Below are 26,591 nucleotides of genomic sequence, written 5' to 3'. Positions count from 1 at the left end.
GTTAATCAAAGTTATCCACCATATGAAAGGAAGTACTGAGATTCTACCTTCATAATAAAAGCTCAATGCCTGTCAGTAAAAGAGATGTAGTTAAAAACTTCAAGCTTAAGATTTAACAAATGACTTATCAAACAAATGTTTACAACATGCTATAATGTAGATATCAGCAGATGTAAGTATCATTATCAATGTATTTGTCAATAACTAAGTCCTCCTGTGAACACCTGTTATTGAAGGATGATGTATAACTGTACCATTAATGTAACAAAGCAAAACCCAGTAGTTATAATATATTAGTTGTTTTTTATAGGAGTAGTTATAATTGCTGACAAATACTGTGAATTAATTAACAACCAAAATGTTGGTCTGTTGGCTTAGAACTACTTTATAACTTATTTTTTAATATATTTTCATTTCTATTGTTATATATATTAGGCACTGGTTATGCATTTAGTTGGTGTACACTTTATATTTTCCTTTTCACTTACAATACACTTTATATTAAAAAATTTATTTTCACTTTTTAATAGATATTTTTTAGACTTAATCCTCTATTGTTTTATCCTCTGTACTCTATCCTCTGTATCCTCTGTATTGTATATTGATATCGTATTACTGTAATCTTGGAGCAAGCTGGCACAAGAATGTGCTTTGGGATTAATAAAATCAGTTTCATCTTATCTAATCTTATTTTATGTGTTGTTAAAACATGAATATATTCAAACTTTGTTTCTTTTAAATGTGTTCTATAAATAAGTTGAGTTTACTTGACTTGCATGTCAATGGGGCAGACTTCATGTAAACTATTATTTTTTTGCATGTTTAGTTTAATTTAATTTGTTTAGTTTGGACGTTTTAAAAAAATAAAATAAATTTGTAGGAAAAAAAATCACAAAATAGAATGCGGCAACATAAGTAGTAGGAAAAAAACATGTTTTTCTTATTTTACCCCTACAATATATAATTTACTGTTGTATATTCAAAGTTTTCAGTTTTTTAAACGTGTTCTATAAATAGAGTAAATTTGACTTGATTTTGATATTTTATTTTCAAATTTTACATGTTTAGCTTAGTTTATCCCACATGTGTTTAAAACATAAAATAACATACATTTGTTGAACACACAAAATAGACAATCAGCAACATAAGTAGTAGAAAAAAAGCAACATGCGCTTTTGTCAGTCACGGATTATGTTTTTATTTTGAAAGGAAGCATGGGGACCTGTGTGTCTGACGGCAGGAGATTGATGGCGGAGCGGTGGGATGAGAGAGAGAGGAGGAGGTGGGGGAGGAAGAGGAGGAGGAGCAGGAGCAGGAGCAGCGGTGCTCCTCTACGGCGGGATGAGAGGGAGGAGGAGGAGGAGGAGGAGTCTGTCCCAGCCTCCTGCTGCATCCAGCCCGCTCCCCTCTCTGTCACCCCGGGCCAAACCCGCCCAGCTCCTCTCTCCGCCTGTTTTCCCGCACTGCTCGGCCCGGACACACACTGCACTCTCTCACTCTCTCTCACACACACACACACACACACACGGAGCGAGGAGACGACATGGAGACGGAAGGGAGCCAGAGCAGCCTGTCCACCACGGACTCCCCTCACGACCCCTGGTAACGAGAAAACTTTTTATTTTCTAAAATTCTCTCTGTGCAGCTCAGCAGGAACAAACGTGGTTATTCTGCTGAGGACACACACACACACACACACGCACACACACACACACACACACACACACACACACACACACACACACACCTCCACACTGAGAGCCTTCATCACACACTCACACACTTTCAAAACCCTCATTGACAACTTTGTCTCTCCTGTGTAACCATACAAATATTAAACTCCCGGAATGCTCCTTTAATATGTAAATATGGACATTCTCTCTCCACAGTAAAATGTTCATAGGTGGACTGAGCTGGCAAACAACACAAGGTAAATCTTTTTTTCCTACCACTTGCTCTCATAGAATACCACTATGCCTTTTTTTTTTTTTTAAACTGGCATGGATGTGATGGAACCAAAAGAAATTCTTCATATTTCTCTTTGCTTTCACTGAATCTGTTTATTTGTTTTGTGTTTTTCTGAGTTTTACGTATGAAACCTGCTGCAGGATGAATGCCCCCATTCAGACCTGCCATAGAGGCAATGAGTGATTCTGTAAATCTCATTAGAAAAAGGTTGGATTTAAATTATTAAGGCTGCAATAAGTTGAGATCTATTTTCTTTTAATTGGAACTTGGAATTGGACAGTTTTTTTTTTAGTCCTGATGATTTTGTGTTGTTACTTTAGAAATCTCGGCAAAAGTTTGACCCTGGAGCCAAACTTATTTTAACTTGAAAGGTGTCATCTGTTTCCCACCTCTTCATTCAGCAATTATCGTGTCGTCTTTCCACCTTCTTTTGTGCTTACTTATTTGTTTGTTTTTCTTTCCCAGAGGGTCTGAAGGAGTACTTCTGCAAGTACGGCGAGGTGAAGGAGTGTATGGTGATGCGAGATCCGGTTACCAAGCGCTCGAGGTGAGGGAGCTGCGCGGCTGGCTGAAAGTTTATCTGACCTCCGTGATTCCTCTCTGCACATAACGTATGATTACATGTCAACATCAGTTTCTGTGTCATTAATACCCCCCCTACTCCTCTTCCTCCCCCCTTTTCTCCCTCCCTCTCCCGTCCTCCCCCTGATGTCTGCAGAGGGTTCGGATTCGTCACCTTTGTTGACCAGGCCGGCGTGGATAAAGTTTTGGCCCAGACCAGGCACGAGTTGGACTCCAAAACAGTGAGTTCTCTGTATTTACTTCCCCACCACCAGCTAATCCCATTGCTCAGTGTTTGATTAGTGGATTTTCCAATAATCCGCTGGAGAGGTGTACATTGCTACATTTTACCAGAGCTTCCACCAGTGGCTGGCGCTTTCCTCTCAAAAACCACGTCCGTGCGTGTCCGCCACCGCACCTCAGACGTGAGAATATTGCACGATAAAGTGGAGACACATGGGAGCCTGAGCTCTCTCTCTCTCTCTCTCTCTCTCTCTCTCTCTCTCTCTCTCTCGCTCTCTCTCTCTCTCTCTCTCTCGTTTTGCTCCCCAGCCAAACAGGCAAGAAAATGTCACCCAGTGTCGATTTCCATAGAAACAAGGGGGAACCGGACTGGGCTGCATTCACTGCCAATCTTTGATTTGCTCTCCAGAAAGAGTGAACCAAAACTTCCATTCTGCTTTCTTTGCTTCTCTGTGCCCAAGGGGTAGAATTGACCTCTTAAAGTTTGTCAGTGGAGCGAGCAAATGCTACCTGAAACCACGAAGGTGTGAAAGCAGCTCCAAACAAACTCCTCATCGCTTCCTGTTGATCCTGGGAAGAACAAAACGATGAGAAAGTCAGTGTGTCACACTTAGAGGCCCTCTCACCTGTGTGAAGAACTGTAACTTCAAATGTATAAACTGTGTGTGTGTGTGTGTGTGTGTGTGTGTGTGTGTGTGTGTGTGTGTGTGTGTGTGTGTGTGTGTGTGTGTGTGTGTGTGTGTGTGTGTGTGTGTGTGTGTGTGTGTGTGTGTGTGTGTGTGTGTGTGCGTGTGTGTGTGTGTGTGTGTCTTTTTGTCAGTAATGAATGTGGGCCGGTCTGGGAACAATGTGGCCCGTTGGTCGCCATAGGGACCACTGCCCCCGCCTCTCTCCTCAGTGGGAGTGGTGGTGGCTGCGGGTTAGTCACTGTATTGAAATGAGGGGATGCTATTTCTTCTTTTTCCCTTTGTGCTCTTAGCGTTGCACCGTCTTCAGCTTTTGTAAGACTGAAATAGAGAAAGAAAAGAAAAAGAAAGGAAAAAATAACAGGGTTATTCACTGTATAAAGTTGTGCGGGAATTAGCAAATTTGAATTGATTAAAATTACCGTGACGGAAGTTGTTTGAGGGAGAAGTCAAATTGATTTCAGTTTTTTTTCTTTTGATTTCCCCAGTGCTTCACTGCTATAGTGTCACTTGCATGCACGACAGCTATGACAAGTTGCGCTATCATGGTTGGACGCCACTAACTTGCCATGGGGTTTGTTTCCATAGTGACTCACCCCCCACTCCACCACCCTCCACAGTTGAAGAATGGATCTGTCACAAAAGAAAAAAAGAGGGAGATAACAATGCACATCATTTACAATCATTTCTTGGATACTAGAAATGGAGACAGCATAAACAGACGCAGGCACGGAGAGTGTGTGTGTGTGTGTGTGTGTGTGTGTGTGTGTGTGTGTGTGTGTGTGTGTGTGTGTGTGTGTGTGTGTGTGTGTGTGTGTGTGTTTGCGTGCTGACAGCTAATCCTCCCATCAACCTCCTCTGATATGCAATTTATTGAGTTTTATACGTGGCAGACTGCACAGATGATGATGACGGCCTCCTTTTAATTTGAGTTTGTCCCCCTCCACTTGTGCCTGCGTTTACTCTGCGTGGCCTCGTGGCAGTCAGTGTGTCGTTTGGCGGCCTTGGAGAGTGTGCGTTTGGCATGGAGAGGGCTCAGCGATCATCCACAGGGGTTGGATGGTGAGTAGAGTGGGCCTTTTTAGACCGCTCACCCTGCCCCCCTCTCCCTCTCTCCCTCACACAGACAGGTTATCCTGTTAGAGAGAGGAGAGAAAAGTTCTCCAGTGGCAACAGAAAGAATGTGCCATGCTGTGACCGACTGAACCGCTCCGGCACAGGAATTAAAAGAGCTTTACGCAGCCGAGAGGCTAAAGAGCAAATACAGTGCTGCGGAGGAATTTATTGGTACTTATTGTGTTTAAGGACAGATGCAGCCTGGTTCTGACCAGTGTAGTGAGGCAGGTTTTTACTGTGATTTATGTGACAGCCGCTGTGTTAGTCGCCCCTCTGGGTGCCCTCCTGGTTTCCTGCTATCTGTAAAGTTAGTGACGCCTGATGCAAACTGCACCTTTGTGGGACAAAGTTTCCATTCAACTGCAGCTCCAAGGTGCACAGCAGAGAGTTTTTCAACAAAATCACCATGCTCCTTGCCGAGTTGCAATCAGGCATATATGTGTGGGCCCTCGTTAACCATTTCCTCGCTGACCCGGTGGAAAGACGTGAGGGGAGGGGGAGGATAACCCCATCTGTGATTAGTATGGCTCCCCTGACTAATAGGATTGGAGTCAACAAGCTTGAGTTGTTCCTCGGATGGTGAGTGTGGCCCAATGGGCACGCTGCGTTAAGTGTGCTCCCAGCTCAGGCTGTGACAGGCAGCGCGCTCAGCCAACTGTTGCATGGCGGGGATGTAGTTTGGTCAAAGTGGATTGCCCTGATTTCGTAAACCTCTCTTGGAATTACGTTCAGCTTCTTCCCTGTTACCTTGCTGTGGGTGCAGAGAGGGCAGGTCTCTCTTTTAAACAGCAGCACCTTCAAGTGACTTTATACACGATTAAGTGTTGCTTTAAGTCACAGGTCCCCACTCCACACAGTTTATGACACATGAAAATACTCTGGAATGATGACTTGTGTGGGATGTGTTTTTTATTTCAGCAAAACCTTCAATAAGAATTCTCAAAATGACAGGGGGGGGTTGGCAGCGCTTCTAACGTGCGACAGATGCAAAAATGAAAAAATAAATAAATATCTCCCAGTGCCAAAGCAATGACACACGTAGAAGACACCGACTAAGATGCCAAGAGAGTTTGTGGTGATAAGAGCCGTCGCTGGTGTCTGTGTGTTGTATAGAAAATCAGGTGATCTCAAGACCGGAGTTAATACGTCGCTTCCTGTCTCTGTCTGCTACACCCAGCTGCTCCACCTCACGCCTGAATAATACGGAGGATTTGTTGCTGTTTTAGATGCCTACTCCCGCTGTGTTGTGCCTGTGTAAAAGGAAAACTCTGGGTAAACTGCGTAGCCCATTCTCCGGATTTTACACTCAGTCTGTCTGAAAACGGCTTTCTTGACAGACCGACACACCGTTCATCATCATTTCATTTGGTTTCTCACAGTCCTGCGAGGGTCACAGACACCGCCATTTTTCATTTTTTGATGGCTATCGGGACATAAAGAGGATTTCAACAAATAAGATTAAAAAAAAATTCAGAATCAAATTACCAACCCTACCTTTAAATTCAGGGGTGAAAACCTTCCTTGCAGAGGTAATAACTGCTAGACACAAAATGTCTCCTTCACTTCAAATAAAAGCACATTCCCAGTGTATGCGTTGGAGTTGTCTCATAACACCAGTGTAAGTTGGATATTGGACCGCTGCTGGCTGACAAACAAGTTGTGATGTCACAAATCCTGCCTGTACATCGTCTTACCCTGAGATTGTAGGTAAACACCAAATCCAAGTCAAATGACAATGAGGGCTTTGGGGGGTTGGGGGTCACTTTAAATACAACACTGCCATGATCAACATTTTTGAAGCAAAGCGATTTCCTTCATACAGCAAATGTACCTGTTTAACGTCCACAGTTTCCTCCCCCCAACGAATGTGCTGTGTGCTGCCATGTGTTTGATTTTGTTTGTTTGTGTGTGTGTGTCTTGTTTGTTTTTGAATGTGCACAGGAGTGTTGGACATCAGGAGGGTTGGTGACCGGAGGTGACTATCAGAGTAGTCTAGCCACTATAGAAACTAAACAGTAGACTCTGCATCTGATCCTCCAGTGTTAGCCTATAGTCTTCTCACTCTGCTCTCTAGAAAAAATAAAAGAAGAAAAAAACGTTGAGGTGATGTCGCCTCTTGTTAGAAACAACACTGTTACCCTTTACTCTGGTAAACGCATGTGGTTTACCATAGAGGCTCTAGCTCTCTACTGTAGTTCAACTCTACCGTCTCATGGTTGCGGACTAATCTTAGCGCTGTACTGTCTCACCATCTGTTAGTGTAACAGCAGTACAGTGTGGAGTAGTCTAGTTGTTCTCTAGCTCTATTAGATCAGTATAGACTAATATAGAGGTCTCAAATTCCAGTTTTACAGTCTGTCTATAATTGCATTCTCATGGCATGATGTGGTTCTCTCTCCAATCTAAACCTTGGTGACGTTCAGTGGGCCCAGCCACTTGTGTCTCGATTCTATTTGTTTTTTGGTAGCTGTAGTGATAAGATTGATATCAAAAGATTTTTACTGCACAAGAAAAAGTCAAGTTGTGTCCTTTTCTAAGTCTGTCCTGGATGTAAATGTGAGGAACTGCAGGGCAGGGGACGATCCAGGTCGCCTGAGGAAATACACGGGATGATGAGTGGTCCCCGTTGTTGTCATCACTTCCGTCCAAAAGCTGAGGGAGGCAAAAACAAACAAACACAAACAAACAAAATTGGGTGGATCTGCCGTCAGTGTGGGTGTGATTGACAGCTCCCTCTCCTCCCCCCGTCCTGCTCCGCCCCCCCCTCACACTCTACCTCCTGGTCCCTCTCTCACTCTCTGTCTGACACGCTCGTCCTCGCTCTCGGAGTCTCCGCGCCGAGATGAGGTGTGTTTGTGATTGTAGTGCCTGTGTGAGATTCCAGGAGATCACATGTCACATGGTAGTGACGAGAGAGGCAGGGGTTCACTGGACATTCCCAGGCATTCCACCTGCGCGCGCACACACACACACACACACACACACACACACACACACACGCGCGCACACACACACACACACACACACTCACACACACACACACACACAGACTTACATGTTTAAATACTGCACCTCAGACATGTGTCTCACACACTGAATATTAATCCCATGCGAGCAGGCTGCATACAAAGAAAGTGGAGTAATAACACAAACACACATTCACGTAGATCATAGATGCACAAACACACACACACTGACGATTAGCTGACTCAAGAATGTAGAGCTGGGACTCACCACAACACACACATACTCAACATTTTTGAACAGTTTCCTTCCTTTTTTTATTCTAATTACTGCTGAAATTACTATTACTCAAATTAATCAGAAGAAATTGGATAATGGATTGAATAATCAGTCAACATTGAGAAACATTCACAGGTTTCAGCTTCTCAAATATGAGAGTCTGTCATCATTATAAACTGAGTACCTTTGAATTTTGCTCTGTTGGTCGAATAAAGGAAGCATTTAACAGTTAGTGCTTCCTTTATCATACCAAATAGAGCTCTTTTATAGCCTCATGATAGATGAGTCAACTGAGGAAATAATTAGAAAAACTAAGATGAAGTGATGAGATGCGTTCTGCATCCCTCCACCAAGGCCCAACAGTCCCCCTATGAAACCACATTTAAATTCACTAGATCCACTGGATCTGCACACGCTCATAAATATCACTCTCCCAAATATGCCTGATTTTTTTCAAGATCCATGAATTATTCTCTTAAAAATCAAGAAATATATTAGAAAACACCCGTTCTTGCAATGTAAAGAAAAGTGAAAAACATTTCTGCTCCTCCTGATCTTTATCTGCACTAAAATTGAATGAGTTCTTCCCTGACTAATACTGCATCTTCCCATCAGGCCTCATGTTAATCCGTCCAGTAGTTTTTGCTTAATCTTGTTTACAAACCAACAAACAAAAGCTCAGGGGTGAAAACCTCCTTGGTGCTTTGATAAGCAGCCTTAATGACATCATCTACTGCTACATCACTGTTGGCAAAGGTTCACACACACACACTGGTATTACTGTCAGACACACACACACATTCATTCAGCAGTCGTGTGTTCAGACCAGGATGTAGGTGTCCGATCAGATGTCTGAAGCAGGTGATAATGAGAAAACCTCACCATCTTTCCATCTCAAAATGTATTGATTTATTTCTACCTTTGACGTCAACTTCATCTCGATTTTTCTGTCCCAACTATAAGCGGTGTCTGGTTCTGTCAATCAGCACAGGGGAGTGTGAGCCTTAAAAACCAGGTGTCTCTGACATTGTTGCCGTGTTAATGTTGCACTAGGCCAACAGGAGGATGACATGGATATATTACACCCTCATTGATGAGTCATCATGAGAGATGAAGGTGTGATGTCAGAGTACACAGAGGAAAGATTGCTGATGCGTCTGCATCATGACACAACACTAACCAGTCGTCTCCCTCTCTGTATCCTCTCCTGCAGATCGATCCGAAGGTTGCGTTCCCTCGCAGAGCCCAGCCCAAGGTGAGTGGATCTGTCTCCTCAGGTTAAGTTGTGTGCGCCTTGTTTTGCAGCGGGTTAGGCTAATGCCTCGTAATCTGATGAACATGAGTGGCGCTGACATCACCGGGTCGTTGTGCGATTGTGTGCGAACAAAAACGTTCACAAATTTAGAAACACAGAAGTATTATTAAACCCACCTGAACGTCTGGATTGTGTTTCAAGTACGCTCTGTCCTGATCCGAGGCAGCTCGTCTTCTCTGCTCACAACAACAGGCTGGGAAACCCGGCTGTGTGAGGCCAGCAGCACAAATAAACACTGGTACGAGGAGAAAAAAACATCTAACAACATTTACTTTGATACGACAGGTCTGCTGAAATGGCTGTGTCATAGGTTGTTGCATTGGTTTTCCATTTAGATTCTAAGCTGCAGAAGAATGCAGCATGTGAGCGTGTGTTAAAACACAAACATATATCCCTGAATCGATTCGTGACTTTGACAGTCATGGACACCATTGTCCCATAATGCAACGCACAACGTAGACTTTTGGAACCCACTGTATTAAAGAGCGACACATAACAAATTCTTAAAAAGTTGTAGATGGTGACAGATGTAACAGCAAAAAACACAAGAAAATAAAATTAAGCTGCTTTCAGACATGCACTGAACTGATAATCTCCTAAGGGGCTGTATATAAGAACGCAAATGTCCAAGTGAGAGGCTCCGGACTTCACCACGAGCTAGTGGCCGTGTTGGTGACGTTTCTAAAATGCCATAGACACAAAAAAAAAACAAGAAGAATACAAATATCTCCGGATGAAAAGGCTGTGCCTTACTAGTAGAAGACACCAGCGAATATGTCAGGAGAGCTTTTGGTGATGACAGCCGACGGCGGTGTCTATGCCCTGTAAAGAAAAACACGTAATTTCCACAGCGGAATTAGTATGCAATGTCCTGCCTGCTGCACCACCCTTCACCTGAAAGCTGCACAGATTTCTGTGCTGTTGTGAATGCATCTGACCTGAGAATCTCCTGCTGCATTGTTCATGTTTGAAAGGCAAACTCCAGAGAAAGTCCCAACCCAATTCTGTGGACATTCATGCCTGAAAACGTGTGTTAATTCACACTAAATAATTTGTTACAAAGTGTTAATGTATTATAATGTACCTTTGACACACCTCCAATGTTACAGGTTTAAATCCACCTGTTTCTGTCCACATTGCTAAATAACAGTGTTCTCGGCTGACTGACTTAGATCTGACAGACTTACAGCAGCACGGACTAAACACTGTTCTGTTAAATGCTGCTTGTCTTCCACTTTATGTGACGGAGCAAACTTGTTTTTCTTCTCCATCTCACCACAAAAAGCTTATAATAATTCCAGGTGTCCCGCTGCAGCCAGTGTTTTTTCTTTAAATACTTTTTTGCTCTTGTTCAGCAAACTGCAGAGAAAAAACAGATACACGGAGGCTAATTTTAAGAAGAAACAAGTGGTGCTATGTTGAGGCGCTGCCAGTCTTCTGTGTTGCTTCATGGGCTGGAATCAAATTGTGTTTTATTTACAGTCCCTGTGAACCCCTATTATGTATAAAATATATAAAATATTATTTTGCATATAACATAATTAAACCTCACGTTTGCTCAAAGGCACAGTGATAGGTATTCTTGAAACAGTGACAGCTCAATGAATGAAAAACATTATTGGTAAATAATAAATGATGAAAATTATAATCCAATATAAATTACCTTTTAACCACCGTTATACTTGTATTGTTTGGGACAATGTGAAAAGTTGTTTTGTACTTTGAACCTGCAACTTAATTTCTCAAAATTATTTTAGTGTAGTAACAGCTGAAGCAGCAGTAAAGTAACATTAAATTAACATACATTTGAGACAAATAATACAACTGTTTTAATTCAAAGTACTGAGGTAGTACAGATAACTACAAGTGCTTGTAATTATTGTAACATTTAAACAAGCTTTCTGGACAAATATACACATTTTGAGTCACGGCCGTAAACTGATTCCTAAATGGATGTATTGTAAAATGAGCAGTGTGCTTGAAGATACCAGAGGGAAGAGTTATTTGTTCATCTGTGCTGTTCCCTCTCTTACAGCTGGTGACTCGAACCAAGAAGATCTTTGTGGGAGGCCTGTCAGTGAACACGACTATCGAGGACGTCAAGCAGTACTTCGACCAGTTCGGGAAGGTGAGTGTTGTCTAAGGGAGCTGTGGTGTCAGATTTTGGCCGAAAGAAACAGCAATGGAGGTCGAAGCCGAAAAAGAGGGACTACTCTGCTTGAACAGATTCACATACATTTCGGTGGCGTCGGCGCGGAAACGAATCAGCAGCTCTGAGCACTGCATCTCGCCAGCGCTGCCGAGGCTGATTCACCGCAAATTCTCTGTGAAAAACTTCACTTGGGAGTCGAGCTGCTGCTTGGAAGTGAAGGAGTTACTGCTGCGGGGAGGAGGAGGAGGAGGGCGAGAAAGGATGGAGAGAAAAAGGCTTGAAGAGGGTAGGAAAGGAAAAAAATAACGAGGCTGAGAGACTCTGAGAGCAGCAGGCGAAGTTAGGGGGACTGGGAGAGGGAGCGGGGGGAGGAGGGCGAGAGAGGGAGGGGGGAGAAAAGTTTTGTAGTGAGTGTGTGGTGATGGCGAGGAAGGAGGAGGGATTATCAGAATCTGAATTAATCTGATGTAACAGCTGCTCCTACCCACAACCCCCTCCTGGCCCGTTACCGTGGTGACCCGACTTGCCCATTGTCCCCAAGTAATTCTGTGGGTAAGGGGGTTTTGTTCTGAAGGAGGAGGGATGAGGTGGTGTTCGGGGGTGTTAGCATGAGTGTGTGTGTGTGTGTGTTGGGTGGGGGTTAACTCTGTAGTTTAGTAAAAATAAATATAATTTGACTTATGCTCAAAAACCTGCTAACTTCCTCCTTTACTTTTATATCATTTCCTTAATGTAGATGTGTTTGTTTAAAAAACATTTTTTACATAAAGTTTTATCCAAGTTTCTTAAATTCTGAGATGTGAAAGACGTGGGGCAGAGAATAGCTGACGGGCTGACAAAGGCACCGACAAGGGCGGGAGGGCCTGATTGAGAGTGGTTTGCAGAGGCTGAAGAGAGGGAACTGGGGCAAAAATGGTGTGTGTGTGTGTAAGGGGGGGTTACGGGGCCATTATGCCTCTGCACAAAGCTAGACAAATATTTTGTTAGTTTGTTCAGAAGTTATCTGCATACTGGAAGTTTCTGGACTTTTCACACTCCTCGACATGTACAGAAAAGTCAGCGATGTGTGTGACTTTATGAGCCACGTGACTTTTAGTTCACCTTCTGCTAAATAAAATTGGACGGAACAAAACCCCCCAAAAAATATTTTTTAAAGAATATTTCAGATAGACAATCGTGCAAAACCCTTGAAACTTTTCAAAGTCAGTCACGGGAAAAATACTCTGTTTTAAGCCGTTACGTTTGCAACCGCATGGCATTTTATTTTCAGTGCTAAAGGTTTGGCCTCGAGTTTCTCCGTGCTCCCTCCTCAATCATAACGTCTAGATGAATTTTTGCCGAGAGAGATATCGAGGGATGGACGGTGAAATGTAGGCTCCAGCCATCCATGGAAGTTCCTGATTAGACTGCCTCACTGGACCTTTTGTGTCCCGTCCTGGTGAGGACAAAGGAGAGCGGAGAGGGATGGGCAGGGGATAACAGGGAAGATGAGAGGTGGGGAAAAAAGGATAAGAGAGGAATATTGTCCGGCAGTGCGCCATTAAAAATGCCCAGTGTTTGAAATATCGAGCAATGATGTGCGATTAACTCCATTTGCAGCATTTTATGTTTTGATGGCGTCCTCCAGGGTGACAGAGCAGCCTCACTTCAAGTTAGAATTGTATGATTTTTATGTATTTGCCTTGTTAAACCTGTGTCAGCTCAGATTTGTATCGTAGCTATCCGGCGTGGTAAATGAGTGTGTGTGACCTCACCCTTAATTGCTTAAAGTTTTCTGTGGACTCGCTACGTGGACAAAAGTTTCAGTTGAAAGGCTGATTTAGCAGAGACACTGAATTGAACGTGTTGCAGGCGTCGGGCAAATGTCAGGCAGCGGCTTGAGAAGCATCAGAGTAACAGGTCCCCTTTCACAGTGACACTCCTCGCTCACCTTTGACCTTTCTGTAGGCAAACTGCCCTTAGGGGTCCACACACACACACACACTGACAATGTGACTATGACAAATTATTCAGTGGACCACATCCAGTAAACTTATTATAGACCAAGAGCACAGATTCATTTACCAAATGTTTATTTGGACCACTGTGCAGAGTATAAACATGTGAGCTTGTGGCGAGAGAGGGGGAGGTGGGGGAGAGAGTAGGTCAACTTTGACATAAGAAACTATCTTCCTCTCTCTCTGTGTGTGTGTGTGTGTGTGTAGAATAGACACCTGTGTCTTTGCTCTATAAAGGGAGGCCGGGCTGGAGGGAGAGGTCAAAGGGAGAGGAGGAGGAGGAATCATGGCCGACTGTGCCAACAAACAAAGCCTCCAGGCCTCTTTGTTCTCCCTCTTCCCTCTCCCTTTGTCTCTTCTTTCTCCTCCCTTTCCACTTTGACCCAATCTTCTTCTTTCTTTTTCTTTCCTCCTCACTCTTACAGGACTCTCTGTGCTCTATTTCACCATATCTCCACCTGTCGCTATTCCTCTCACTATCAGCTCTGCCCTCTCATCGAGTCCCCTCCTGCCCACAGGATTCACCTTTCTGCTTGTGACCGGCAAATTTCTTTTTGTGTGTGTGTGTGTGTGTCTGTGTTTGTGGCCCTCTCTTTGTCTCACTGGCACTCTCCCACTATTCATAAAGCATATTTGATGTTGGCTAGAGCTCTTTTATAAGGGCTTTTTGTACAGTTGCCATGGGAATGTCAAACTTTGGAGGGGAGAAAGGGGGCGGATTATGTGATCTCTGTGAGAAGGATTGTGACCAGGGCAGTTTAGCAGCAGACACAACTTCCAACTTTCCGTGCCACCCATTATGTCTGTTTGCCATGTACAGTGTTTCTCCATATTTCCCTCTCTTTGCTCTCTCGGCCTCCTCTTTGTAACCTGTCGCTTGTCCCCAGTACCCTCCCTCCCTCCCTCACTCCCTCTTCCCCCTCCTCTCTGTCCATCTGTTGCTGAGCCTCCCTGCAGAACTTGAGAAGGGCTGAGGTCAGGCAATATGCTGCGTGGCAAGAGAGAGAGAGAGAGAGAGAGCGCTGCGTTAATAAACTGTGTTGTTTGTCTCCCCCCCAGGTCGACGATGCTATGCTCATGTTCGACAAGACCACCAACAGACACAGAGGTGAGACGGACGAACTCTCACTCTGTCCATTCATGCACTACACCTCTACTTTTCCTCTCCTTGTCTTCCTCAGTTTACTACTCTTCCTCCAGTCCTTCCTGGTTGTCTATTGATTCCCCCCCAGGGCCTCCTCCTTCCTGTGGGCTGAGCAGGAGGAGACGAACGGGGCTAGTCTAATTAGCCAGTCCGTTAATCGGGATCAGGATAAAGCCTCCTTAAGCACCTCCTCCCCACCCTAGGACTGATCGATTATGACAGCCTACCAGCTTTGTCCAGGCCTTCTGGCCAGGAAGGGAGGGAAGAAAGGATGAGTGCAGAATAGCAACATTGAAAGAGGGGGGGCAAATGTGTTAAGCGGCTATTACAGTACTGATTACTGGAGACTATTAGCTGTGCTGCTGCACAGAGAGGCCCACTGTTGAAATCCATCAAACTGTGTGAAATTTATATTTTTCTACTCTCAAAATGTCCTCGTCCTCGCCAGGATTCGGCTTCGTGACGTTTGAGAACGAGGATGTGGTTGAGAAAGTCTGCGAGATCCACTTCCACGAGATCAACAACAAAATGGTAAGCGGCTCTGTGTGTGCGACAACGTTCTGACACCACTGTTTTGTTACCGACCTTGCAGTACTGATTTGTTGTTTGTCTGGAAACAGGTGGAGTGTAAGAAAGCTCAGCCCAAGGAGGTGATGTCCCCCACGGGCTCTGCCAGGGGGCGCTCTCGGGTGATGCCCTATGGGATGGACGCCTTCATGCTGGGCATTGGTATGCTGGGTAAGTTAGTATTGATCAGGACAGGAAGGATGTGGTCTTACACCTGAGCCTGACAATGACTATCCCTGCGTCAGGGCCCCCGTTGGCTTAAAGGTCACATGACGCCTCATGTGGAGCGAACTGACCACTGAGCTGGGTCATGTCAGCTTGTAACTCTCCAACATGCGGCCTCGATTAACTAGAGCTTAGACTTTAGAACTGACAGAAAAGGTGCAGTAATGAAGAAAGATTTAGCACATAGTTCCACCAAGGCCCGAATCATAGATATCAGTCCCCAAATTTGCATCATTTAAAAAAAATGTTAGATGTAGAGATAAAAATTCAATATTAAAATGTGTGCTATATATGCTGCATCCTATATTTCCCATAATGCAACCACTCGAACTTCATACCCTCAGTTTGTAGTAAAGGCCTTTTTAGTTCCTTGATCTCATTGTACAGGTGTTTTCTCCTCAAGCTGAGTTTCTGCTCCTCATGTCAAATAAAACGTGGAATGCCGCTTTAACAGTTCCGCTCTTCTAATTTCATTGAACATTATTACCACATTATCACTAAAGTAGGATAAGGTCCACTCATTAACTTCATTTGTATTCACACCAGTTCAGGACCTGTTTGCGGATCTGAATTTAACACCAATGCCACCACCTACTGTTCAGTCTGAGAACTACACCTTTTTCTCCAGCGTTTCATTTGAACAGACATTGTAGCTCAAGATGGAATCGCCACCACATATTCAAAAGAAAAAAAGTAAAATAATAATAATAGATTAGCATGTTGTATCCGTGTGAATGTTGTTCTGAAGTAATCTCTCCAGGTGGCAGGTTGTGCACAATGAAAATCTCGGTATACTGTGTACCGCTTAGAGTGAAACCAAAGACAAAGACACTAAGCTGCTTAGTCATAGTGAAGAAATCCAGACCGCAGGTGTAGAATATCATCCGCCTGCACGTCACACAGCATACCAAGCCTCACACTTAAGGGGCAGCACAACTACAAACACCTGCACACAATACCGCAATGACCTCCTTTTTTTCTCAGACACTACATAAACACACTACGTGTATTTCCTATTTCTTCTGTTATCCATATGTTGATGATGATTTTTTCCCCCGCAGGTTATCCTGGCTTCCAGACAGCCACCTACACCAGCCGGAGCTACGCTGGCATCACTCCTGGATACACCTACCAGTTCCCTGGTAATCACAGCACATTTTCTGCTCCTCATACACTCTGATGTTATTTTTTGTCACATTCACTGAGAATTAAACACACAGCTACATTTAGTTAGCAAGTGTTGTAGATGCACATGCTGGGTGAGACATGAAAGAGTTTGAAAAAAAGTGCCAATGTTAAAATCATCCTTGCTTCCCTTGACACACACAGACATTATCTGCATTTAGTGATTGAACAGAATGAACAACCTGTCATCTCAAGTCTTCTAGTTTTGTATTTATATAAAAAAAAAAGTCCTGTAAATAATGATGTGTGAAGTGTGAGCAGTAGATACATCTGTGGTTGAATGGAATGAATGTAGCTTTTGTTGTAGATTTACATTGAACTGACAGTAGACAACTGTCACAAATACAAACATGTTTCCATAGAAGCACATGAAACACTGTGAGTGTAAATGGCTGCTTGTAGAAATCAGGGAGTGGAATTTGCACTGAGATGTAGTGTGTGTGTGTGTGTGTGTGTGTGTGTGTGTGTGTGTGTGTGTGTGTGTGTGTGTGTGTGTGTGTGTGTGTGTGTGTGTGTGTGTGTGAGAGAGATCTGGGAGTTCATTCCCATATTTGATATCCACCAAAGAATAATTAAGTGAAATCAATGTACTCTTCTGAATTGAAGTTATTTGTTTTATATGACACATGCTATTTATATTTATATATATATATGTTGTGTATCATTTATAACTGCACTTTTGTTGGTTTTTAAATATCCTTCCGTCCTTTAATTCCTGTTTGCATTCCTCAAACCCTGTGTGTTTCCCTGCCTGTGTGTGTGTGTGTGTGTGTGTGTATGTGTTCTCCTCACCGGCAGTGAAGATGTTTGTCTCAACAGCACTCTGATCTTTCTGTTTTAGAGTTCCACTTAGAGAGGACTCCCCTTCTGACTTCACCCCACCCCCCTGAGCTCACAGGTCAGTCAGTCCCTCTTCTGGACTTTACAAGCTGTCACGTCTGCTACGCACCACGCTAGCATCGACACCAGGTCACGCTTTGGTTTGCATGTTTGTGTTTGTCAGTCCTCCTCATTCTCTAAACTGAAGGCAGGATTGCTGTAAGTAAAGAGGAAGGTTTTGTTGTTGTCTGTAAAGTCTTACTCAACTAGAGTGACTTATAATTCAGAATTTCTGCTAAAAATTACAACATAAATAACTCCAGCACTTTCTAAAGTCACTGGAGGGAGACGTGAAATTATGTGTTCTTAGTTGGCTATTATGTGCCTACACATAAAAAGCTGTTAAACTTGGGTTTTACTTTTTTTTTCAGCCATTCCTCTCACAGCGTATGGACCAATGGCAGCAGCAGCGGCGGCAGCAGCAGTCGTCAGAGGTATGTAAATGAAAATAAGAAATGTCTTTTGGTTTTTCTTATAATTTTACAGGATTATATTTTTAAACATCTAAACATCTGCTGTAAAGGTGACTAATTTCATATTAAACAAAAAATTACCATAACCAATTCTTATTATTTTTCTTAACTGCTAATATAGTTGCAGATTTTAAATATGAAGAAATTCTAATTTAGTCGCCTACCACTTTGCCAATCTTCACTATGATGCTAGTCCCCACTAATACGACTGAACAGATGTTTCAAGAGTTCTACTGTTTACAACAAATAGAAAAATATCCCTGGAAACCTAAAGTAAAAATAACAATTTTATTAGAAAAGTCAAGTCTACAGTATGAATGTATATAAAAATGGACCACATGACAGTAATCCCAAAAGTAAAGCCAAAACATCTTGATTGCCCTCTTGTGGCTGGTTGCAGTATAGGTCATAAACCCTGCCACCTCTCTAAAATCTTTCCAAAGATGATTTCTGTCTTTTGGGTAGTTCTTATACTAATGTATGTCAAGTAATAATTTTCTGGTAAGTTTAATTACTAATTTGATTTTATAAAAATAGAAAAGGTAATTGGTCAAGCATGTGTATCGGTAGGATCTCGATACCACAGCTACCTACCACAATCAATCTAGTTAAATAACACTATTTTATTTAGGCTTTTAGCCTGTAAGTGTTTCAAACAGCAAGAATCTATCTGTTTTGACTTTTAGGCTCTAACCCGTCTCGCTCAGCTGGATTTTTAAGTACGAGCAGCCCTGGGCCGATGGCAGACCTGTACGGGACCGCCGGTCAGGAGTCGGCAGTCAGCAGTTACCTCAGCGCTGCCAGCCCCGCCCCGAGCACTGGATTCAGCCACAGTTTGGGGGTAAGATACTGTTTCTTATGATTCTGTACTGGAATGTTTCTGTCCTGGTTCCTTAACAGTTTCTTAACTGTGACTCAGGAACTGTGGTTTTCATTCAAACAAAAACACAGCAGCACTGATTAACAACTTCAGAATGTTACAAACAAAAAAAGATGTGCTCATTGTCTGAATTTTACTAACAAAGAAGTGACCCTTGAACTGTTCTATTCTTGCTCCCACAGGGCCCTTTGATCGCCACAGCCTTCACTAACGGATATCACTGAGAGTGTAGGTCAGTCTTTGTCTTGTTTAACATGTCTTTGTTTGAAGCATTTTGTTTAAAACACATTATTGCATCAACCGACCTGTGAGTAACCCACGTGGCTTTCTTGTCACTGCAGAGCTGTAGACTGAGAGCTGAAAGGAGTTTAAGCTGTTTCGGAGCTGATTGGCCTGTCTCTGTCCGGTCCACCTCTTCGGCTGGGGCGGCTCGATTTTCGACAACCACCCCCGACCTCTCCAGCCGACCCTACTGATGCTTCACTTAACTCCACCTCCCAACAAAAAAAAAAAAAGAGAAGTTCATAAAAGGAGCATTTATCACTATTTGTAATAGCGACACATGCAGATGCTGAATTTTTAGAGTTTTTTCTGTTGTTATGTTTTACCTTGTTGTTGTTTTATTTTTGATGGCTGTGTTTCTTTATCTGTTTTGGCTGTATTTTATTGGGTTATTTGAACTTTGACCTCTGAGTTAAGAGGAGTTCAAGCTCCGGGTGAAGCCCATTTGAAGGTCAAGAGCTGTAATTTGTACTGAGAAAAAAAAAATGTATATTTGTCTAGTTGTCTATACTAGTTCATACTGAATTTTAACAAAACATTTGTGATTAATACTATTTCTTGACAATGTGTCACAAAGTGTATATCTTGGTAGGTTTCTAACAAAGACTTGTTCTACTAATAATGGTCACACAAAGGTCATTAGTCCCAGTTGCATAATATGCCAACATGAGCTGTACAATTTTGTAAAATATTGTAAATATGACTGGTTTTCGGGGGGCTCAGAGGGTGGAGGGTGGGGGTTCAGCTAATTGTGTGTGTGGGAGGCTTTGGAGAAATGTGTTGGAAAGCTTGACTGTTACGTATCATAGTTTCACATGGGGGTCGAGAACATTTCAGTTTGCCTGTCACCAGAAGACCAGCCGTTCAGTGTGTCTCTCTCCAGGCTTCTATGGAGGATGTTTCACTAGAGTGTGTTGGTGCTGCGTCAGAGTTCAAACTCTTTACGTGCAGCAGAGGAGAGACACTGAGTCTGGTACAACAGTCCTCAATCAGGAGAGTCAACAAGAAAAAAAAAACATGCTATTTTCTTACTTTGTCATGCTGTTGTTTTAACTGTGATTTTTCAATATACGATGTTTGTTTGTGAAGGAAAATGAAGGACGAGTGTGCGGGAGCAGTGGTACGCAGTTAGCGTGTTTACGGCTGATTGTTTGCGTGATCATGTCATGTGGTTTTGTACACATTGGTTTCCAATGTGCCATGTGCTGTTTTTCTTGGGGGGAGGGTTGGTACCTCAGTTGCAAATGTGAAATTTTAATCAGACTTTTTTTATTATTGCATTAACATCTGTGTCAAAGTGTGGATGGTTAAACCGTTTAGAAAGGTGGCTTTTCTAACAGGAAAGGAGGGGAGGGTCATTTTAACTCTCACCTGTATCTTCACCTGTCACCCACCCCATCCTAACCATCACTGCATATCCACTGGAGGTCACAGACTGTAGCAATGTGACAACTATTTTTAGACCAAAACAATTATGTTCAGAGCTACTAGTATGTTGCACTGGCCGATCACAATAAATGTGTTTCTTTTTTTGAATGGTAGCTTAAGAACAAAGCACTCTCGATCTGCAAGACACAGGCTTTTACATTTCGATACGCTCGCTCACACTGCTACAGGTCACTATGGTAGTTCATTCATTCTTTGATGCTGTTTTCACTGAAAAATAACAATCTTGTCAACACTGTAACTTTTTTCTGATTTTCTTTTTCCTGTCATGTTTATTCCTTTGGAAAAAAAAAACTTTTTAAAATTCCTAATAAATTATTTAAAAACATTCCACTTCTGTATCCTGTTGGAGCTTTTTTTTTTTATCAGAGGAGCATTGTTAAGGAGAATCTTCATATATAAATTAATACACGTGGGCCATAAAGAGCATCCCTGCAGTACGCCCTGTCAGTGGTAAAGTACAACAAAGTACATTTACTTTCTTTTACTTGGATTGTTTTTTCATGGTAACCTGCATTTTGGTTTATCCATTTAATACTTTTACAACATTCAGAATTTACACAGTACTGCAGACAGGTGAGCGGCTTCCAGATATTTTCACGTGACAGAAAACATATTTAAAAACTGCTGAGGGAGCACTGTGATGGATTTTCTTGGTTAGTTTTTATGTCATTGTAGAGCCTCGTAACAAAAACAAATTTGAAATGACACTACATTTGTACTAAATGACCATGACAACTGACTAAAAATGTGCTAAACTATAGACTTTCTATGAACTGCAACACATTTTCTACTACATTCTCAGAAAATAGTTATAAATTATTCTACATTTGTACAAAATGACCATAATAGCTGAGTACAAATGTGCTAAATTATTGAATTTCTATGACGTTCTACGGATTTGTGGTGAATAATACATTTGAATAAAAAAATAATCTCTGAAGGTTGTGGTGGTCGTGGTGGGCTGGAGTCAATCCCAGCGGACATTGGAACACAGATACCGACACCAGCATATCACAGGGCCAACGTACAGAGACAAACAAACAGTTGTAAAAAAACATGACCACCCAATACAATGCTAAAATCTAGAATTAGGTCAAATCTACAGATTATATATTAGGTAGTAAAGGGGCTTCCAGGCATGATGAGATAAAATCTGAATGTCTAATCAATTGGTATACATTTTTTACTAATGCCCATGAGAGTGTAATAATTACTATAACTACTAAATGACTATAAATATATCAGGGAATATATATAAATAAATATAAATAATATATACATAAATATATATTCCCTGTCTTTCCTCCACTTCCTGATATTGTTGTAATGGCATTGTTGTAATCAGTCACTCAGTGTGGCTGCTGGCCTGAGTCTCCAGGCTGCTCACGCTTGTCTCCAGGCTGCCTCTGTGTGTCCCTCTTACATCTGTCTGTTGGTTGATCTCTCTCTTCCATCATCACTGCTCTGCTGCCTCTCCTCCCCTGCCTCCACCTCCACGCTCCCACCGCCTCAGCACTGTGGCGTTCGCCTCTCTGCTTTGACTGTCTCCAGGGGGAAGCCGCAGCCAGTCGTGAAAACCAAACCCTTGCTGCAAGAAAGCTCTGACCTTGTGAAGAATAGGGAGGCTCAGGAGATCCCCCCTCTGAGGAGCGACCTTCTATATCACCATGTTTTTGCCCTGCCTGGCCCATCAATACTGTGGTGCCGGGCTAGTGAGTTATGCAGTGCTGAAGGTTTGAGGTTTCAGCACGTTTCTGTTTATGACTAGTTTTAAGGCAGGATACTCCTGTTACGGCAGGTTTAGTTTATCTGCTGGCAGCCCAGACCAATCGTCACGAGCCATGATAGTGATGGAAAAAGCTTTTAAAGCTGGTTGGGAACACAGATTCAGCTGGACTTATCTGGATATCTGCACATATTTAGTGACTAATCTAAAACTAAGATTAGTGTCTTTTTCATCAGCAAACGTGACAGTAAATGTGGACCATAGACATTTGTTTCAGATACAGAAATAGCCCCTTCACTTCTCTGAACTGCTACATGACTAACAAATGCCTCTGCTGATGTGGGCTGAGATAAAAACATCACTTCAGTTCACAGATAGATGTACTTAATCGATCTCTAACTGAAATTCCTGAAAGCTAAAGCAGAGGATAGCTCCAACCTATCGACATCTGGGTTATGGGTCCAACACACTCTGCCACTTTGCCATCCGACACCCCAGATGGGAATTGAACCCACAATGAGGGCAGGGCCTCATCCATTAGGCCACTGGGGCACTTGCAGTGGACCCATCCCTATGCTAAACCACGCCCATAACTGCTGACTGTAATGATCTGCACACATTTTCACATCAGTGTTTAAAACTGAAGAAACCAAGCTCATAGGTTATGCAGCTCTTTGGTCAACGTTCACTTCCTGTCAGTGTGACACAAAGGTTGATGAAGTCGTAGCATTGGATAGACACAGCACGTTGAAGCTGCTTTCATGTACTGAACTCCGGATATTCTCCTGAAATTTTCCAGAGGGGATGCATGTGAAAACGCAAATGCCCAAGTCAGTTGCTCCAGTTTTTAACATGTGACGCACACTAAACTGGATGAAAATATCTCAGGACAAAAAAGTAGGTGCCATTAAATCAGAAGATGCAGACGATGATGTCAGCTTGGAAAGACAACAAGATTTGAGTGCTTTTCGCGATAAGGGCAAACACCAGTCTTGATGTGTACATCATGTTCTGCCTCCTGGATGCTCTACCCAAGAGCTGACCCTAGCCTGAATGTTCCAGACAGTTTCCTTTTTGTGAAAGCGTCTGCTCCCAGCAATCTCCTGCTGCATTCTTCATATGTGAAAGACCAACATGTTCATGTCTGAAAACGTCTTTGGATTTGTCTCAAGTCTCTGAGCTGTCCAACAGAGTTGTGTTGAGTCACTGTGCCTACAGCAGCTGTCCCATCATTGTAGCTGTGAGTTTCTGGATGAGACGTGTCGACTCAGCTGTCCACTGTCTTTCATCGCCAAGGACTATGGCTTCAGTACAGAACTAGAGATAACAAGAGAGGCAGGTGCATGGAGATACATGTGGATTCAAAACAAAGCAGTGACTAATTTCTGTCTAAATGTTCCAAATAGGCTCCCATGAAAGACACATGCAGATGTAATATGTGACTTGCTATTATGGGGCTCGATTGTGAAATACTAAAACTGAATTTGACCTTTTTCTCACCATGTAGGCCCAAAAGAGCCATGAGGAGCAGGACTATAACAATGTTCCTTTTGTCATCGGTCTCATGGTCATCACTGCATGTTGTGCGGATACACCCGATATGAAATTTAACATTGGAATAAAATGATTTCAGTTATGATCAAATCCTCACCTCTGCTGTTGTGCACATTATATTACAATAACACTTTTGCAGCTTTTGTATTTGCAAATGATCCCTCAAAGGTCCTTATGAAAGAGAATCCTAAACCATGTTTTCTTTAGTTTTCAACCCCTGACCCACATCAAAGCAAATGTTGAAAAGCTATTGTATGAGTGTAACTGGTATCAGAGCCCTTTAGGCCAAAGACTGAAGAAAGGCTTGAGTGTTATTGTTGGAAATGCAGCTATGTGTCTCGGACACTCGTGTGAAAGGAGGAGCAGAGCTGTAAATTGATCTCCAGTGAGCAGGATAAGATGACAGGGAAAGCTGCTGGATGTTGTGATGAACCCCAAAAAATCACCCAGGGATGGTAAACTGGAAACATTAAAAAATAGTGCTCTTCCTGTCAAACCATCAGCTTTCACCAGGTGAACTTTTCTTGTATTTGAGGGAAGGCTGTGTACATGAACTTTGAGTGAACAGTTTTTAAGCCTCCTTTGCTGATGCAGCTGCTTGGAGTTTTGTCCCGCCGGGTCACCATGGCAACTTGAGAACCTGCTGGTGGACAGCAACTGAAGTGGGAGGTCTTATTCTTTTTTTTGCTTAGGCCCCCATCTGCCAAACCCAGAGACAACTCGAGCAAGGGGAGGCAGGGTCTTGTTCCCAGCAGGGTCTGGAGCACCGTTGACCTTCACTGAGGAGAGAGCAGTGAGAAAACATGTGAAAATAACCAACTGACCCATCGAAGATGCTCACCGTGGAGGAGGCAGAGATTAAAGTCTGAGGGGAAGACTTACTCACCTCTATGGAGGACCACCTGATAGACCTGCTCTGTGAGGATATGAGATGAGTATGAGATGGGTCATGCAGCTTACACCCTGGTTTTTGCTCCGTGCAAACAGACTAAGAACACAACACACAGATTACATGTTTGACCTGCGAATGCCTCATGATCCCTTAAAGCAGAGAGGAGGTGGCTAGGACCAGGACATTGACCCGGACCCAGATAAGTGACATAATAGACGGATAGATATTTTTGTGACTTCCACCGAAGTCCATGATGCATTGCAAATTAATTCATGCAAGCTGAAATTCAATGAGTCCTATAGCGCGGAATTAAGCTTTGAAAATGACAAAAAGGGTTTTATTATAATATGACAAGTCGTTGATCTTTTTTTATGTCGATGAAATCACTGACAAATCTGCAAAGATGTTTTGTAAAAAAAAAAAATCTTTATTGCATTCTAAGAGCTGTCCCAATATTGTCAGATAGAAAACTTGCATGAATATCAGGCAAATCCAAACAAAACCCATCTTTCAAAATACAATCTTGTCAATTTCATTTTAAAAGGCTATAAATGAATAGTGGAATCACTCCCACTTAATTTGGAAAATGGAAAATGGAATTCGAAGTTTAAAAGCACTAAACCAGCAGACACCTTGAAGCTCATCCAGTCAGTGGTGCCATTAATGTTGGTACCCCAGTAGTGTTTAATATTACTAATACAATTTTATATTAGCTTAAATCTTCGTTTTTTGCAGCAGCAGCTAAGTGAAGCAGTAAGTCAATGTAGAAATATAATCAGAAATAAAAAGCAACAGGAAGGAGATCAAGCTGGAGACACACAAGGGGCATCATCACAGTGAATAAAAACAACCAAACACAGGAAAAACCAAGGTAAATGTCCATGAACAAGAAATCCAGAAAATCGGGTCCAGAAAGCCGTCTCAATAGATCATACGAGAAGCCGTGGCGGAATCATGACACACACATTGACCCACCAGACTGACCATCAGCCACCACTGTGTTGCTATCTGCAGGTTTATGAAATGATGATATGGTACTTACTAGGGGGGGAAAGAACATAAACTCTGTACTGCTGGTTTATAACCATTACAGACTATTACTAACCCTGACCCTGTGGGTAAAGAGGTGACCTTTCTCAACACTGAAATACTGATGAATCCTCTTATTTTGAGTGAGCACAGTTAAAGGCTTTGGACACAGTGTATGGATTACATGAAATTGTATATCCGTGAGAACGTCTTACAGAAACCAGATGAGATATGGAGCAAGGACACTGCTTAGCTGACCTGCAGCAATTTAAAAAAACCACTGACTACGGCTTTCAGCTTTACAAGCCACACAACTATGACAATAAAAAATACGTACGTAAAGTATTTATTTAGGCCACTTTGTTCTTCTCAGGGAATTTGACCGATATTTGATGTAGACTTCATCGCCACCAACTGGACTGGCATGCTTGAGTGTTTGTAGTCGTGAAATGAAGGTTGTTGGGACTGAGTTTTTTTTTAAAGAGGGGCAAATTGTGTGTCAAAAATATATCTACAGTAGTCTATGCAAGCCATTTTCAGACATGAACTCTGGCGTTGCACACTCCTGATGTCCACAGAATTGGGTCCAGACTTTCTCCGGAGGTTTTCTTTCACACATCAACAACGCAGCATGAGATTCTCCGCTCAGACGTGTTCATAATAACACAGAAATCTCTGGTGAGGGGTGGCACAGCATGAAGAATCAGGACGTACCATATTAATTCTGCTACTGTGATCACATGTTTTTATTCACAGCACATCGACACCGGCATCAGCTCTTATCACTGAAAGCTCTCTTGACATCTAAGTCGCTGTCTTCTACGTGTATATGGCACCGAATTTTCATCCATGATATATTTAGTTTTCTTTTTGTTAGTTTTTTTAACTTTTGCATCTGTCACTTATTAACAACACACCCACTCGCTCTGCAGCGGAGGATCTCCTGCTGTTTTCTCACATGCGCTCATTCCATTCTGTAAAGTTTTTACTAGTGGGTTGGCAGGGGAAACTCCGGAGAAAGTCTG

General features: G+C 42.6%; 1 protein-coding gene across 2 annotated transcripts; it reads left to right on the top strand.

Moving 5' to 3' along the window:
* Positions 1-1,286: 1,286 nt before the first annotated feature.
* On the top strand, positions 1,287-20,695 carry LOC117767354 (RNA-binding protein Musashi homolog 1). 2 transcript variants are annotated; one of them, XM_034594913.1, is made up of 15 exons: positions 1,287-1,602; positions 1,890-1,930; positions 2,434-2,515; positions 2,687-2,771; positions 9,031-9,072; positions 11,168-11,260; positions 14,341-14,389; positions 14,874-14,956; positions 15,046-15,163; positions 16,279-16,359; positions 17,244-17,300; positions 17,653-17,715; positions 18,462-18,595; positions 18,817-18,866; positions 18,976-20,695. In XM_034594913.1, exons 1-14 carry the CDS (start codon positions 1,544-1,546, stop codon positions 18,856-18,858), a joined length of 1,029 nt encoding a protein of 342 aa, XP_034450804.1. In that variant the 5' UTR covers positions 1,287-1,543; the 3' UTR covers positions 18,859-18,866; positions 18,976-20,695. The 2 variants fall into 2 exon arrangements, with proteins under 2 accessions (XP_034450804.1, XP_034450803.1); XM_034594912.1 differs by having other exon boundaries at positions 1,288-1,602; positions 18,441-18,595.
* Positions 20,696-26,591: the final 5,896 nt, after the last annotated feature.

Source organism: Hippoglossus hippoglossus, chromosome 9 (assembly GCF_009819705.1).
Source record: "Hippoglossus hippoglossus isolate fHipHip1 chromosome 9, fHipHip1.pri, whole genome shotgun sequence".
Classification (NCBI taxonomy): domain Eukaryota; kingdom Metazoa; phylum Chordata; class Actinopteri; order Pleuronectiformes; family Pleuronectidae; genus Hippoglossus; species Hippoglossus hippoglossus.
Note: the sequence above shows the minus strand (reverse complement) of the source record. Positions and strands in the feature narration are given on the sequence as shown.